Here is a 16,659-nt window from a genome sequence, read left to right as displayed (position 1 = left end):
CATGTTGCTCCAAACTCGTAACATGTGCTACAAGGCCTTGAGGAACACCCTCATTTATTTACGCCCTCATCATACTGTATGAAGCTTCGCATGATAAGTGCGACAATTAACATCTGCTGGTTTTTCAGTGTTATTCCTGTCCAGCTTGCTGAAAGCTATCCTGAGTGTTTCAAAAGCAAACGACCGCTGCTGGACAAGAAGTGCTTAGAACAAGGGTCGCTATAACCACATATGTCACACGAAATGAAGGCCACTGAGTATACAGGCGGTTTACTTCATATCCGACAAGCTTGGTTCTCCCTTTGCTAGTGAGTGAACTCAACTTGCCCCGAATACATGGCCTGTGACAAACTATGTGCCAGATGCTGTGTCCCCTGCAAAGCTGAAGATGTGTATGATATCCTGACACCCTGCAGCGGCTTCTACTCTGGGCAAACAGGCTACTATAAAAACGACTGCCTTTACTAATATGCTAATAACATGAAAACGGGCAGAAATTTGGCTATTCATTGGACCCAACTGCAAGTGCAAGCCACCCTTCCACCAGATGTGTGTTGTTCACAGAAACTGGAGCTATACAAATGCAGATAAAAACAATGATGTTTGAAAGTAGTAGAGCTGCACTATATTCTGCACAAGCAGTGCTATCTGCAGCGCTGGTACCTTATAGCCACAATTCATGGCTGCACCACCATGCAAAGGCACTATTCTTGAATTATTAACTTCTATTACATTTATGGTGCCCATATATTGCAATTACATATCATCCACATTGTGTGCAATATGGTTAAATGTCAATTATGATAGCCATTCCTAATCTGAAATGCAACAAAAGAGCAAACATAGGCAACAAATTGCAATTCAAAGAGACAAAAGGCAACCAGTGCACAGGATAAGTGACAGACTTCCTTTTATTGAAAAAGAAATGTGACATGTGTCATGCCACCACCAGTGGGTAGCAATCTTTCAAGCTTGGGTGACAGAGGCAAAACTTAGCAAAATGCTACAATCACGCTGTAAAACGGCCTTGGACACAAAAAAACCGACATCATATTGTACAGAATGAAAGGGCAAGATTCCATCTAAGAACAGTCTATGGCACCACATAATTGAAATGGTGTAAAAATGTTGACGTGCCCTACCCATAAAGAAAAAGCAACAAACACAGAAAACACGCCTTAAAATGCAATGTGCAGAGTCTGAAACCAAGAAAAAAACAACTCGAAAAAGGTTTCGCTACGTCTTTCAATGATTAAAATTGTCAAACTTTATCATCACTTCTTAATGAACCTGCACAGCTGAAAAGGAAGGAAGGAAAGCTTAATAGCAGGGCTGCAGAAAATGTCACCGAATAAATATACTTTGCTTACCAACGATACCTGTGGTTTAGTTGTGGTCTGTGTATAAACTAATTGTGTATAAACTTTTCTTGTTTAGAATGGCTGAGCGGATAGGGAAAAAATGACCATAAGAGCACCAGGTGTATGCATAGTCTACGCACAAAAAGCCACTGCTTTCTTACTTATTAACGCGACAGCGTTAAGGAGCTCGTGTCGCAGAAAAGCCGGTGTCGGCGGCGTTGGCCGTGAGCGATAAATCCCAGCAGGCACTTCATGAATAAAAATCTTGCAAGATGGGCTGGGTGGGAATCGAACCAGGGTCTCCGGAGTGTGAGACGGAGACGTTACCACTGAGCCACGAGTTTTTTTTTTCTTTATTGCCGGCTTTGACATACAGAAAAAGGAAAAAACATGTCAACAAGGATTTTGCTGGCACGACATATCAAAATTTTTTCAATGCTGCAAGTTTATCTAGCATGTCAATCCATGTTGGTTGTTCAGGGAGTGCCCGATGGACATCCCTGAACCGTACTACAGATTCAATGAAGTGATCACGTGTAGGTCGCGAATTGACATCAGCATTGTTGAATTGAGTTCTAGCTTTCCACAAACTGTGGAGGCTTAGGAGCATTATAGCGTCATACGGAAAAGCCTCCGTTTCTACCGGTAAGAATCTTATTCCTTGTGGATCTAAAGGTAACTCTTTCTTTAAAGTCCTTTGTAGCACATCCCAGAAAAAGATAGGATCCCAGCAATCTAGAAAAGCATGCTCTATCGTTTCAGGTTTCTTGCATAAGAAGCAGTTAATGGACCACGAGACAAAAATACCCCTGTTATGCATCTATGTTTTAACTGATAATGTGTTAGTGTGTGTTTAAAGAAAAAGTTTTTACCGAAGGGTGTACTGGCATTCTTTTAACCCCTTTTGAGGACATCTCCTGGGCCTCCACGGTTTGACATATGGTAAATCGGTACAGGGAGCATAGTGTCAATTAGGTCCTTATACAGTTTTTTCCCTAGTAATATTGGCGAGATATTGCACAGAAAACCGCACATGCAACATTCTGTACGCAAGCACGACTTCTCGCAGGTAACCTTTAACGGAACCATGCATTGCTTCACACGAGCATACAACAAATCCTGGAAGGTGACGACATAAAAGCACTTGCATGACTGTGCGAAGGAACACATCATTCTGATCGCGAAGGTACATAGAGCGCGACACAACTTGTCGCACAAATAAATGTGCCAACCCAAGGCCCCCTTTCTTTGCTGGCAAGAACAAGTTTGTGCGGCTGGTCCTTTCCCAAGTCTATGCCCATATGAAAACGGCGAAGATACGGTGGATTTCTTGGATGTTGATCCGCGAAGCACACAGCACATTCATGACATACCATATCTTGGACGTAAGAAATAGGTTACAGACCGTGGCGCGCGAGAACATTGACAGCTGTCGCCCCTGCCACGCGTTAGTCTTTTCCTTTGCTCTCGCCACTCGTTCATTCCAGTACGGCTCAGGGTCGCGATAAGAGTCGAGAGGCACGCCTAGGTAGGTTGTTGCAGTGGTTGACCACCGAAGTCGAGCGAAGCAGTCTGGCGTTTCTTCCCATTCACCATGCCAAAACCCATAACTCTTCTCCCAGTTTATTTGCGCCCCGGTGCACTTGCAGAAGGATTCAACTACTGCCACGGCCTCACAAATACTATTTCTATTTGAACAGAATATGGCGATGTCATCGGCATATGCCAATATTTTCACCTGTGTGGACTGTAACCTGAAGCCAGTTATCCGTTCATTGTTTTGGATGGCCTTGCACAAAGGCTCAAGGTAAGCCGCGAATAGCAAGGGCGACAGCGGACATCCCTGCCTCACAGAAGACAGCACTTGCACGCTGTCTGTCAGGTCTCCGTTTACAATGACCCGAGTTGAGAAGTTAGCATACGCCATCCTGACACCGTCTGTTATTACGCTTCCCACGTTGGAATGCTCTAATATGGCGAAGAGAACATCGTGGGAAACATGGTCAAAGGCTTTAGCGAGATCTAGTTGCATCATAGCCACTCGATCGCCAAATACATCGTAACATTCTAGCACACTTCGAGCTACGTGTATGTTCGTGGCGATGCTTCTACCATTTATACCACAGGTCTGATGCGTGCCAACCAGCCTCGCTATCACACCCTGCAATCGTTTGGCCAACACCTTCTTAAATATCTTTTAGTCGACGTTGGTAAGGCTTATCGCGCGATAAGACCCCACCAACTGACGTTTTTCAGGTGCCTCACTTTTGGGGATGAGAACGATGTGCAAAGTTGGGAAGAACAGTGGTATATGTCTTTGCTGATACGTTTCGGCGATAACATTGAGTAGAATCTGGGCTTTATTTCCTTTGAATGTTTTATAAAATGCTACTCCTAGGCCGTCAGGGCCGGGTGCCTTGCCGACAGGTAGTGCACCTATTGCATCCTCTATTTCTTTCATGTAAATTGGCTGTTCCAAACGCGTTCTTTCTTCTTCTTCCAGCTTTGGCAGTAACGACAGAAATTCCGCTTTAAAGCCCCCTATAATGGTGCGCGGTTGACCGAGCAATTCTTTGAAATGATCAGCGACGACGCGTTTGATTACACTGCGGTCCTCCGAAACGTCATTACCGTTTCTTAAAGGGCCCCTGAAACGGTTCGGACAAATTTTGTAGACGCGTAGGGTACAGCTTAAGTAGTACATTCGCACCACAATTTAAGTGAAGCGTTACGTATTAATGGAGCTACAAGCGATTAGAAGTTACGCTCCTCCCTAGTCATGCTTTTCCTCCTCAACTCGTTTGCCGAGCGATCGGGGCTAAGCTCCGCCTTCACTGGTTTCGCGTCACGATGCGATGTCACATCGTCCACTTCCGGTTGTTTTGGAGCCCGCCCCCGCCTGCGTGAAAACTCTCCGCTAGCCGCTTGGCCGTCGACCCCAAGCGAGAGCTATCGAAGCAGCGTGCGTTGTGAGCATTCTGTCGTAGCGCCGAACGTGTTTGGTATTCCGGTAACCACAGGCAAGCTGGTCATTTCGGCAAATGACTGCAGGCATAAACTCAAGCTGATGAAGGAACGTAGACGTACGTGCGGCCTGATCGGTCTGCACGGTCCAGCCACTTGTTGGCGCAGCGCTTAACCAGCCCAACAAAGCGCTAATATTGCTCTAACCAAGTGTAGAACATTTTACACATTTATAAAAACAAAGTGTTGATGATTACACTCCTGTGAAAAATACACACCAGCAGCCAAAGAAGAATACACTTCGTTACTGCTACTGTGTATGGTTGAGCTCTGTGCCACCAGGTGGCTGCACCGTGCAGACCATTCGCATTTGCGATTCTGCTCATCCCATGGCTCATCCCGTTACGGCACAGTCAAGCGGCCAGACCCTGTCCCCTTACGCTTGCATTTGCCCTAATACCGGACTCGCGAACCGCTATTGCGTTAGTAATCTTCCAGTGTAAAGTGACGGCCACAAACGTGCAAACCCTGGCGCCTATCGGATAGCGGCAGTCCGATGCGCTGCAGCCAGCTCGCTCGTATGCTGCCTTGCAGAGGGACACGATGTCGCAGCTTGACATATTGCCAGTCGCTACGTTTGCAGTCCACAAAGCAACAAAGCCGAATCGTAGTGCTCGCGAAAAGACCGAGACCGACTCTGACCGCGGAGCTCTCGTCAAAATGGAGTACGTATACGAGGTTGGTCAACCAGCACAAAGAGACACTTTAAATGGCCGTCCGTAGAGATACGGCCTAAACTTTGTAGTAGTAATCCATAGAACTCAATTATCCATACGTGGCCCCCATCAATATAACAACCACTGGTGTTGCTGAGCTGATCAACAACCTCCAGATGTCAACTTCTTCTGGCGGGGACGGTATAAACTAAAAAATCTTAAAATATACAGTAGTACCCTCTAGCATAGTCCTTTCCTGCTGGTGTGAACAGTCCCTTTCAACAGGGGAAGTTCCGTACGACTGGAACGTTGGTAAAGTTATCCCTTTTTCTAAGTCTGGCGATAAAAGCGCTGTTAACAATTACCGCCCAATATCACTAACAAGCGTTCCCGGTAAGTTACTAGAACGCATAATCTTTTCAAACGTAGCAAATCACTTGAAAACTAACAAGTTCTTCTTTAAACATCAGCATGGTTTTAGAAAGGACTATCATGTGAAACGCAACTGTTCGAATTGACTACGGATATTTTCCTAAACATCGATACGGGCCCACAGACAGATCCCATTTTTATAGACTTTGCTAAGGCTTTTGATTGCGTTGCTCATTGCCGTCTCATAGCTAAACTTTCACGCTTAAGCATCGATTCCCTAACAGTATCTTGTATAAGAAATTTCTTGTCATTCCGTAAGCAATTTACCATTGTCAATAACTTTATTTCCTGATCAGCGATGTAACATCTGGTGCACCACAAGGAAGCATACTCGAACCATTACTTTTTCTGATCTATATTAACGACCTGCATTCGAAATAACGTCATCCATTCGCTTGTTTGCAGACAATGGTGTGATCTATCGTCAAATCTACTCACCTTCTGACCACGTCACTCTCCAACGAGATCTTGACCGTATTACTAACTGGTGCTCTTCTTGGCAAAAGACCCTAAAGACTGATAAATGCAAACTGCTAACAACATTCACCCACAAAAAGACATTTTCCGCTTTTGATTACTCACTGGATAAGAATCCCGTCACATGCACCAACTCATACAAGTACCTCGGCATTCTCCTTACACCTAACCTGTCATGGTCTGCGCACATCGAAAAAATAACTGCTAAAGCCTCACGTACGCTTGGTTATCTTAAACGTAACCTGCACGATGCTCTTGCCCTCACCAGACAAATTGCCTATCAGACATTCATAAGGCCCCAACTGGAATTCGCAGCCTTTATCTGGTCACATCATCAAGCTTACGTAATCGAACTCTCGAGTCAGTCCAAAACCGTGCTGCTCGCTTCATTGTCAGGGATAACCACCACGACTCTAGCGTGACTAGCATTAAGTCATCTTTATCCCTCTCATCTTTTGAATCGCAAAGAACCATAGCATTGCTTTATCTGTTTCACAAGATAGTCCATAACACGCGTCCATCTCGTACATCTCGGCGTCTGCATAATCATCTGTTTCCAGGATACCTTTGGCCGAACCAATGCTTTCAATTCCTCCGCGTTACCATGTGCCATTCAGCATTGGAATAACCTACGAAACGACATAGTTGACATTCTTGACCCTGTGTCCTTCAAAGCACGCTTATGTATATTATTTCCATAATTCATCACAACTAACCTTACTGCGCACCTAAGTAGTTACCTTTAGCGAAGTTGTATAGTCTTTTGTTTGTTTGTTTTGTATTGCGTTAACATTGTTAGAGACTTGTTCTTTAATCTGCACCAGCTACCATTTGTATAATTTCTTGGTACACCTTCTTTTGCTAGTTCACACAGTCATTTTGTTTCATTTATCACATTATTTATATTGTTAGACATTTGTTCTTTCATGTTTACTTGATAACAATGTATAATTTCTTAGTACTCCTTTCTTTTTGCCAATTCCCTGTATCCTCCCCTCAAGCAATACACCTGCGGGAGCCTGTGCTGTAACTGAATAAATAAATAAATAAATAGCCCAAATAACCGTGAGGCACTCCTCTGTGGTGGAATAATTGGACTCGGCGCGTGACTGAGTGCGGTTCGCGTAGGCGATAACTCGTTCAATCCCGTCTTGCCGTTGCACGAGGATAGCTCCGAGACCGATATTGCTGACGTCAGTGCGTAATTCTGTGTCAGCATCATCATCAATATGACCGAGCACAGGACAAGACAACCGACGCTGTAGCTCCGCAAAGATAGTCTGTTCTTCATCAGTCCAGAAGAATGGGGCCTCGTCATGCGTAAGACGAAATAGCGGCTCTGCAATCTTCGAAAAATTTGAAAAATCTCGAAAAGCTTCACCATGTAAGAGTCTGTCACATGCCACTTGAACCATGACACTTGCACGCAGTGGTAACGTGACAACGTCGTCGATGACAGGAAGAGATGCTGGAGGGTGGATGGTGTTGGTCGTCGCTGCGGCGCTCTTTGTCGAGAAAGTGACTAGGTGTTGTCGAATATCGATGATAGCTCCGTGCTCCCTGAGAAAGTTCATGCCGATGATTAGGTCTCGAGAACACTGAGGGAGAATGCTCAAGCTGGCAACAAACGTAGAGCTGCGAATCTGTATTCGTGCCGTGCACATGCCGAGTGGTGTGACGATGTGCCCGCCAGCCGTACAAACTGGTGTTTGATTCCAAGGCATCGCCACTTTCTTCAGAAGGGTGGCCAGTTTTTGCTGATTCAGCACGTACTGTCGTCTATGTGTCCTCGGTCCATGCACGCATCAGTAGCTAGGGGTCCTTGAGCACGTCCAGACTGAGCGGCCTCGCCCCCGAAGGCCGCTGTGGTTAGTTTTCCCGGCGCGGGCTGGGCAACCGACCCTGCACGGAGAAAACCGCCGCAGCGAAGGGGAGCGTGACTGGTGTTGAGCTGATGGGGATCCTAGCTGCTGGGCAGCGTATTCGTCCAATTTCAGGAGGATGCTGGCCGAACCTAGGTCGCGGTGAGGTTGCTGAGAATCCGCGTAGTCTGAGCTCTCGATAGGAGCACTGTCGGTAGACATGCCCAGCTTCGCCACAGTGAAAGCAAAGAGGATGGCCATCAGGTGCCCGCCACATGTCTGATTTCCTTGGGGCCTGTCAGTGGTCCTGGTAATACGAGGCCGCTTGGAGGGGCTGTAGCATGGCTGGGCACACGGTGCGAAGCGGGGAGGGAGGTGGGGCAGGTTGCCTCAAGGCTTGCGAATATGACATACGGGGGCTGTCAGTTCTTAGCAGTCGAGCTTCTGTGTTGAAGGGTTGTTTTCTTAGCGCATGCTGAACTTCGTCATGGAGAACGCTGCACAAGGAGCTGAGCGACGGCTGTGAGGATACCAACAGTTTCTGGAGTTCTTCGCAGATTACGGAACGAATGAGCTCTCGAAAGAAATCAACGTGACCCTCGAGAGCTCCGAAGAAATTCGTAGGTGAGGCAGCGTTCACTTGGCATTCGTGATGGTGCCCGCTATCGAAGAGTCTGTTCCATGGTGACAGCCTCGGAAAGAAATTCTGACAGTCTTGGGAGGACTGCGCACGAGACCGCCGAACAGCTGCTCTTTCACTCTGCGCATCAGGTACCGCACCTTCTTTTCTTCCGACATGCTGGGGTCGGCTTGTCGAAAAAGATGCGTCATGTCCTCAACATACATTGCAACGCCTTCGTTCGGCATTTGTATATGGGACTGGAGATCACGCTCGGCTCGCTCTCGGCAATCGGGGCTCACATAACGTCTCAAGAAGCCGGCGTTTGAATTCTGCCCATGAAGTTAGGGCATTTACGGTTCTCATACCAAACACATGCGCCATCATTAATGCTGAAATATACGTTTTTCAGTTTGTTTGCGTCATCCCACTTGTTGAACGCGGCAACACGTTCTTAGTGCACCAGCCAATCTTCAACATTCTCATGTCTGGCGCTGTGGAAGGGATTCGGCACTCGCGGATTGAGTAGCGTACAATAAATTGGCGTTGCGCCTTCCCTACCGGTTGGGGTGGTCGGAGCTGCCATTTTCTCTGGGAGGAGTCAGGGGCTTGTCCACGGATCCTTCTGCTGGCGCTGTGTACAGGCGTAACCACCAGTACGGGGCTGGAGCTCCTGCTGCTCGGAGGGTTTTCGTGCATAGATTAGATTACCCAGCACCTCCGCCAATTTGTCACGCGCTAAGGCAAGTCAGGTGGCCGTGCAACAGTAACAGCAGCCAGACACGAAGGGACGGTTGTCTTGTCTTGCGTCTTGTCTTGGCCAAGAAGCAGGCGGTTTTTCGTATGCTTAGAAGTAAAGCCAAACTAGATTTAAATTGTGGAGCGTGAGACTAGAACTGTAATTCCAGCTGGCGAGGGATCTTTGACTTCGTCGTCTTTTTCGCCGTTTCTGCTGGGCACGCAATGCTGACCGTCTTGCTGGCTCAAAACACCAGGTGGCAATATTAAAAAAAATATATAAATACAGTTGCCAACCAATTTAAAGAGCTGGATATTTAGGACCCGTTTCATTATTCGAACAGATACCTACAGCAACACCACCCACTTCACTGAACCCATACATGTACAACGGCAACCGTATTTCAGGACAGTGTTACGTGAATATATCAGGAAGGAACTTCATGAATATTTCTTTCCGAGAGGCAGGTCATTTTAACTGTGAATATAGAGGAAGAGCGACCGTCTACAACACTCTTCCTTTCCCTTCCTCCTTTATTGCCTGTTTGTTCCTAGAGAATAAATGCTGTGATTAATAATAAACAGCTTATGTCTTGAGCACTAAAGCAACTTTAGTATTTTTAACCAAAATTTACTATTTTGGGGCTTCAACCGTAGTTTTTTCCATATCATAATGTTGGCAGGTCCCGACATCTCTCATTCGACCACAGTTGAGCACTTCAAGTTTCCATCTTCCTGCAGTCCTCTGTCCTGTTAAGCAATCAAATAGCACAACAGTACCATATTTGATATTTGATTTCATGATTCTACCGTGCCACTGATTGTAACACATAGTTATATTACCACCTAGATTTAAAAAAAGATAACTTGGTGCCAGTACAATCGCACACATCGGGTAATGAAACCTGAGTCGACGCATACCGTGTTGAAACAATATTATGGAACATACAAAGGCACACATATTCACACACAGCTGAATCTTAGCAGCTAGTCGCTATGAGTTGAACGACGCCTCCTTTTCGCTGTCTACTGACCGCAGAAATTCATCTTCAGTTTCATTGATGCATTAGCAATGCCAAATTTCTTGAAGGCTTGCACAACCGCTGTTTGTGGCAGGGCATTCCACACACCATGGACACGTCTTGCGATGTCTCCGAGCCTCCTCCTTCGAGTGTCGCTTACTTCAGACGACTAGGTGGCTAGCTACCTTGCATGTAGGTTTTTTTCAATGTAAGAATTTGTTTTTTTTTTATTTTGAGTAAGATTATTTATGATTGTAATGCGCATACAAATTTGAATGTACCTTTTATTGAAAAAAGGTGTGTATTAGAATCGTGCAAATACGGCATTCATGGCACCTTTGCAGATGTGAATGGCTTTCATGTGATGTTTAGCATCATTTTTCAAAGCCAGCTGCAACAGCAGCTCTGCTTGCAGCTGATTTTTCAGCGGTGGTCAGAGCCGAGACCGTTGTGCTAGCAGGTTGCTTCATTTTCGAGCAAGTTAGGCTGGCTACATTTGTGCTTGTCCCCCGGTGCCTTCTCCTACATAGCCGGCAGCCAGCCCCATCTGCCCTTTGCTGATGGTGGCAGCTGGTGATTGGCCTAGGTGCGCCTCCAGCCCTTGCCATGTCCTGTTCATCAGGTACTCGCCTGCAAAGCAGAGAGGCCATGCGGGAGGTTAGTTCCTAGCTGCATCACCTAAGCGGAAGCTTTAGCTCAGGCCCAACTCCGATGCTGCCTATTCAGATACATGTAAAAGGCAGAAATGCTTTTCTGAGATAACCACTAGGCTGATTTTAATGAAATATGTTGTATTTGAGAGAGAATATTAAATTCTAGTGACTGTTGGAAGCGGGATTTTCATTTAGGGCCCAAATTGTTTAGAAGAAGGTTTTGAAAATTGGTGTGTGAAAAAAAAAAATGGAAGCACTAAGTTTACAAATTCATAGCTCTGCACTAACAGATATTGCCGTTCTATAAACTACATCCATTAGAACATTCAAAGCGGACAAATTTTATTTATCAGTTTATATCTTACATGAATTTGTTACAGTGTTGGCAAGGGTTTTGCAAAAGCCCTACTTGTATATTAGTGGTCTATTTGAGAGCCATATATAAGGCATCAGTTTCGTCCGCTTTAGATGTACTATTAGACTAAATTTACAGAATCGTGGTATCGTTTTTCATTGCTGAGTTAGAGTTTTAAACTTTATTGTTTCATTTTCTGAAATTTTCTATTTTCAACCACTTTTATAAAACATTGATGGCCTAAATAAAAAATTTGCAACCAACAGTCACAAGATATGTTTATTTTAAATGCAACAAACCTTTTTAAATTTGCTGCAGTGGTTGCTGAAAAAAATTATTTCTCCTCCACGTATTCAGATAGGAAACCTCAAGCTAAACATAGCAGATCACGGTCAAGTGCGCACAAACAAGGACAAAGTGAGGAGTAGACAACACAAGCGCTTACTTCCAACTGATGGTGTGTTTACAAAATTGCATCATTTCAACACTTTCCTTCATGACGTCACAAGACCGAAATGCTGACATCAGGTGACCATGCTCAGAAACTTAGTTTCTTTGGACGACAGAAAAACAGAAGGTGCACTGAGACATGACACATCTGCCTTTCTAATGCAATCCGCTTCAATTATCTCCCTAACATCCTGATTCTTATCTTTGGCTATTATTTTACACATGTTGAACAAGGGTTTACACGGCTTCTTGTTCTGTATTCCACAGTCATGACAATGTACAGAAAGATTCTCATCGCGATAATTCCCCACCTTCCTCCTGTGTTCTAGAAGTCTTTCATTCAGACACCTTCCAGTCTGACCGATACAGCTGGAACCACACGATAAGGGAAATTCATATACCATGCCATATACCACGCCCAAGCTAAAGACTCCTTTTAAGAGAAACACTTGATCTCTTCGAATTTACTTCTTGCATTTCATGTGCCAAAACCACAATATGATTATGAGGTGTGCTGTAGTGGGGGTATGTGGAAGGCAGTGGGATGGGATGGGGACGAAGACCGCACACAGCAGGACTTGTGTGTTTTTCGTCTTGGTCCCATAGCACTGCTTCGATATACCTTCAGGATAAACCAACTCGCCCAAATCAAGTTGTTGCTACCGCAGTGGGGAAACTACAGATGAATTTTGACCACCCGGTGTTCTTTAACTTGCACCTAAATAAAAGTACATGGCCCATCTTGCATTTTGCCCCTATTGAAATGTGCCTTAGTGTGGCCTAGGCCAATCATGTGATGCAAGACTGAACACAAACTGAATGTGCGTTTTGAACAACAATCTTCAATTGCGCCCTGCCCGTGATGCCCAAAATTTGTCATGCCACAGTTTCGCGGATATCCATATTTATTCCAGATCCAAAAGTTGATATGGTTTGTACTCTCTGGAGAGCTCACTTCAATTTCCCAATTAAGATGAGCCCACTGGAATAAATGTTCAAGTTAATTAATGGATAGTTGTTAATTAGTGACTAATTACCCTGCATCACAGGTCACCCCATGGTCACCACCACTGACAGCATATTTCCAAAGGAACCGTCTTTTTACTTCAAAATGGCTATTTTAAAAGTTTCCTTTAAATGACTATTGTTAAAGTTTCTTACAAGCATCTGGAAAGAAACTTCCAACCTCGGAAATCCAACAAGTGGTGGTAGCGCTGATGATAAACCTTGCAACCTTGAAGCTCCAAGCAACTGGGGACAGCGTAGAGGCGAACCGAGCAGCGTGGTACTGTATCTGCGGGTGAGCGTGTGGATTTCCTCCCTTTTTATTCGCCAGGCGTCAAATTTTGCATGACTATTTTGATTTTGATGGGAGTCTGGGCATTTTGTGGCATATTTTGTTTTACACAAATACATTGTAGAAATGTTTAGCCAACGTTTCAGGCAGTTACCATGGATCTGAAAAGGTTAAGAAAGCCAGATTTGCTGTTGGTGTGCGAGGAGTTGGGTAGGGATGCTAACGAAGGAGTAAGAAAGCCAGCTATCCAGAGAGCAATTACTGATAGTGGTAATGACAACAAAAGTATAGCGATAGCTTGGGAGCTGGGAAAGGAAACCCAGGAAGAGCATGATCAGAAATAGCTAGAGCAGAAAGAATATGAAAAAGAGATGACAGACTAAGAGATAAAAAAGCTAGAGCTTCAAATTCACAAGGTGCATGCGGTGATGGGGAGTGAAAGTAACGGCTCAAGCAGACCAAGTAATTTCGAACTATTCACAGTGCCAGTTCTCTCAAGCCCAATGCTTCACGTGTGGAAAACTGGGCACCTGGCACAGGTATGCCACAGGGGGAGGACGAACAGCAAACAGCAGCAGCAGCCTGGTTCAAGCCCAGGTACCACACAAGCCCGCGGCCAGGGTAGCCATTGCAAGGGTACGCGGTGGGGGCGTGCGGCAACAGGCTCGAGTTCTTCCGCGGCCAGGCTTCACATCGTGGCCGAGGACCCGCCGATTTTCGACATGTGGCACACAGGCCTTGTACCATCGTCTGTGCTGTCGCACATGCTGACCGTCGAAATCTGCGGGCACCCCATTTCCATGGAGCTGGACACAGGGGCCAGCGTGTCAGTAATGGCCGGGAAACTCTTAAGCATACTTTCTCCGGCGTGTCTGTCGAGGCTTCGGGCGTGATGCTGTGCAGCTACTCCGGGCAGCTCTCCCAGGTCCAGGGTCAGGCACAGGTCAGCGTTCGCTTTGGCGACAGGGAGGCATCCCTTCCCCTTTACCTAACCAAGGGGTCGTTGCCGACGCTACTGGGCCGAAACTAGATTCATGCACTGGGAGTTCATCTGCCAGAGTACCAGGAAGCCAGCCTGCATGCGGTGAAAGACGTCCCCAGCCTCCTAAGTGAGTTCAAGTCCCTGTTCCAGCCAAGGGTGGGCACATTCGCCGGCACGACGGCTGGCATCTATGTACCTGAGGGAGCCCGGCCATGTTTTTTCAAGCCTCGCCCACTGCCGTTCGCCCTGAAGGACGGGGGTCACCCAGGAGCTGCAACGATTACAGAGAGAGGGCATCCTGGTGCCCATCAAGACATCTGAATGGGCCGCTTCCATCGTACCAGTCCTCAAGCGAGACGGCAGTGTCAGGATCTGTGGAGATTTCAAGGTGACCATCAACTCCGTCGCTACCATCGAGAAGTACCCGCTGCCCCGGATAGATCTCTGGTCAACATTGTCTGGTGGACAGAAGTTTACCAAGCTCTACCTCAGTAATGCTTACCAGCAGCTGGTGCTCCAGGATGCTTCTCGGAAGTATGTCACAATATCAACATCTTTGGGGCTCTGTCAGTACACGCGCGCTTACAATTTGGCGTGGCCTCAGCCCCATCCATATTTCAGAGGGAGATGGACCTCTTCAGGGGCATGAGGCACGTGGCGGTGTACTTGGATGACATCCTGGCAGCTATGATGGGGACCACCTGCAAAACCTGCACAACGTCCTGGCACGACTGCAGGACGCCGATCTCAAGCTCAAGCTGGAAAAGTGAATTTTCCTGGCCCCCAGTGTTGAGTACTTGGGACACGTCATTTCTCAGGCTGGCCTAGTGCCGGCTCCCCACAGTGTTGATGCTGTGCTCAAGGCGCATAAGCCTCAGAATAAGAAGGAGCTTCAGAGCTACCTCGGCCTTATCAACTTCTACAGGAGTTTTCTGCCGAACCTGTTGGAGCATCTACAACCGCTCTATCTTCTGCTTCGAGATGGTCAGCAATGGGTTTGGAAGAAGGAACAGGACCGGGCCTTCCAACACAGCAAGGAGCTAATCACCAAGGCTCCAGTGGTAGTACACTTCGATCCTGCTAAGCCTGTCGTCCTGACCGTAGATGCGTCGCCGTACGGCGTGGTAGCCGTCGTGGCGCACCGGGACAAGGATGGCCAGGAACGCCCTGTGTTGTTTGCTTAACGTCGGCTTCCGTCCTGGCTCACCCTGGTCCGCCGGACAGGTGGTGTCTCCTGCCAGCGCTTCATTGCTGCTCGTCCGCATGCCAGATGGGGCCACATGGCACAGACACGCTGACCATATTAGGCCTCGCCTCGGGACCTGGCCAGCACCTTCGACTGCCACTTCCAAGTTCCAGCACACAGGACTAGTGGCACCACCAGTTGCTTCCAGCGGAGCACCACCCACCTCGGAGGTGGCAAGCATTGCCAGTGATGCGGCGCCCATTGGGCCGGTGTCAAGTCCGGCACCACTCACAAGGCCGACCAGTGCCGACCCTCCAGACGGAGCGAGACTTGCTCAGGCAGCACCCGGCGTTGCCACACCCGGCCCGTTAACACCAGTGCCTAGGCGGACTAATCGACGGAGGAGGCCACTGGACCATTACTCGCCTGGGTAGCAGGCACCGTTGACCCGGCTAGAACGGAGGCAGAGTCTCGTACATTGAACTTAGAAGTTTTTTTGTTGTCGACAAACAAACTGGGGGTAAGGGGTGTAACAAGCATGTGACACCCCCTCGGGTGTAATCTTCCTTGGCCTGCTAGGCTCGGTAGGCAACATTGGTCACCGCACCAATAAACACCGGCAAAACACCAGTCAGTCATCCTTTATCACCACCACGCAGCAGAGCACCTGCCTAACGGAGGGTGCCTCGAGCCGTCCCTCGTTCAGGAACCTGGGCGGATCGTGACAGGTATGATGTTACATTTGTCACGGACTATGGCACTATGCCATGCAATGTAAGAATAAGGCAGTGGTACTCTTCTATGTTAGCAGAAGTGTTGAAAGTTTGCAGCTTCTCCATCCATAACTTCTGGAGCTGCAAGTAAACGGAATGACCTGTAGGGTGTTAAGGGACAGCCGCGCGACTATGTACCTAGTTCACCTTCTTTTGTGAGAGCCAAAGGCTATGCCAAAGTGTCGACCAAGTTGACATTTCCAAATTCCCTGAGCTTTCCAGGTTTTCCCTGAGCACCTTTGCAAAATTCCCTGAATGAGCCAGAACTTTGTTTTATGTCAAGACAGGCTGACAACATGTTGCCCAATGCTGCCACTCTCTAGTAAGCATGTCGAAACAAAAAAATGACTTAATCCAGTTTGAATAGTAAGGAGTAATATCTATTTTATTCAAAAAGAAGACAGAAAGAAGGTGATAGTGAAATGCACAGCGAAAAAAATGGTAAAACCCATTCCAAACTGAGTCGAATGTTTTCAAATACGAATGAAAAGGAGATGCATACAAAAGTAAATATTTTCGAATATGAGCTATTTCTATCCACTGATAGCAAGTTAATCGGTATGAGGCCTGAACTTTGTCACAACTAAGATTCTCTCTCAGCAGCTGGGAAGTCAACCTTAACTGTCCTGACATACTCGCAGCCCATACACAATATCTCAGTGCTGGGTTTCACTGTTTTAAAGAGTTTATTTTGGTTTGGATGAGGGACATCTGCATCTCAGCATCAGCCAACACTTTGTTTTTTTGAGCTCAAGCTCCTTCAAAGAAGCAG

At 46.8% G+C, this 16,659-nt stretch overlaps 1 protein-coding gene across 1 annotated transcript in view; it reads right to left on the bottom strand.

Moving 5' to 3' along the window:
• Positions 1-893: 893 nt before the first annotated feature.
• The window catches only part of Dph2 (Diphthamide biosynthesis 2), a 79,054-nt gene continuing 63,288 nt past the window's right edge, over positions 894-16,659 (bottom strand). The window contains exon 6 of the mRNA XM_050167859.3: positions 894-10,821. Coding sequence (XP_050023816.2) covers positions 10,682-10,821 — 140 coding nt within the window. The 3' untranslated portion in view covers positions 894-10,681. The remainder of the gene's footprint in view (positions 10,822-16,659) is intronic.

The sequence above is a fragment of the Dermacentor andersoni genome, chromosome 11 (genome assembly GCF_023375885.2).
Source record: "Dermacentor andersoni chromosome 11, qqDerAnde1_hic_scaffold, whole genome shotgun sequence".
Classification (NCBI taxonomy): domain Eukaryota; kingdom Metazoa; phylum Arthropoda; class Arachnida; order Ixodida; family Ixodidae; genus Dermacentor; species Dermacentor andersoni.
The sequence above is the reverse complement of the archived record's forward strand: the minus strand, read 5'-3'. Positions and strand labels throughout refer to the sequence as shown.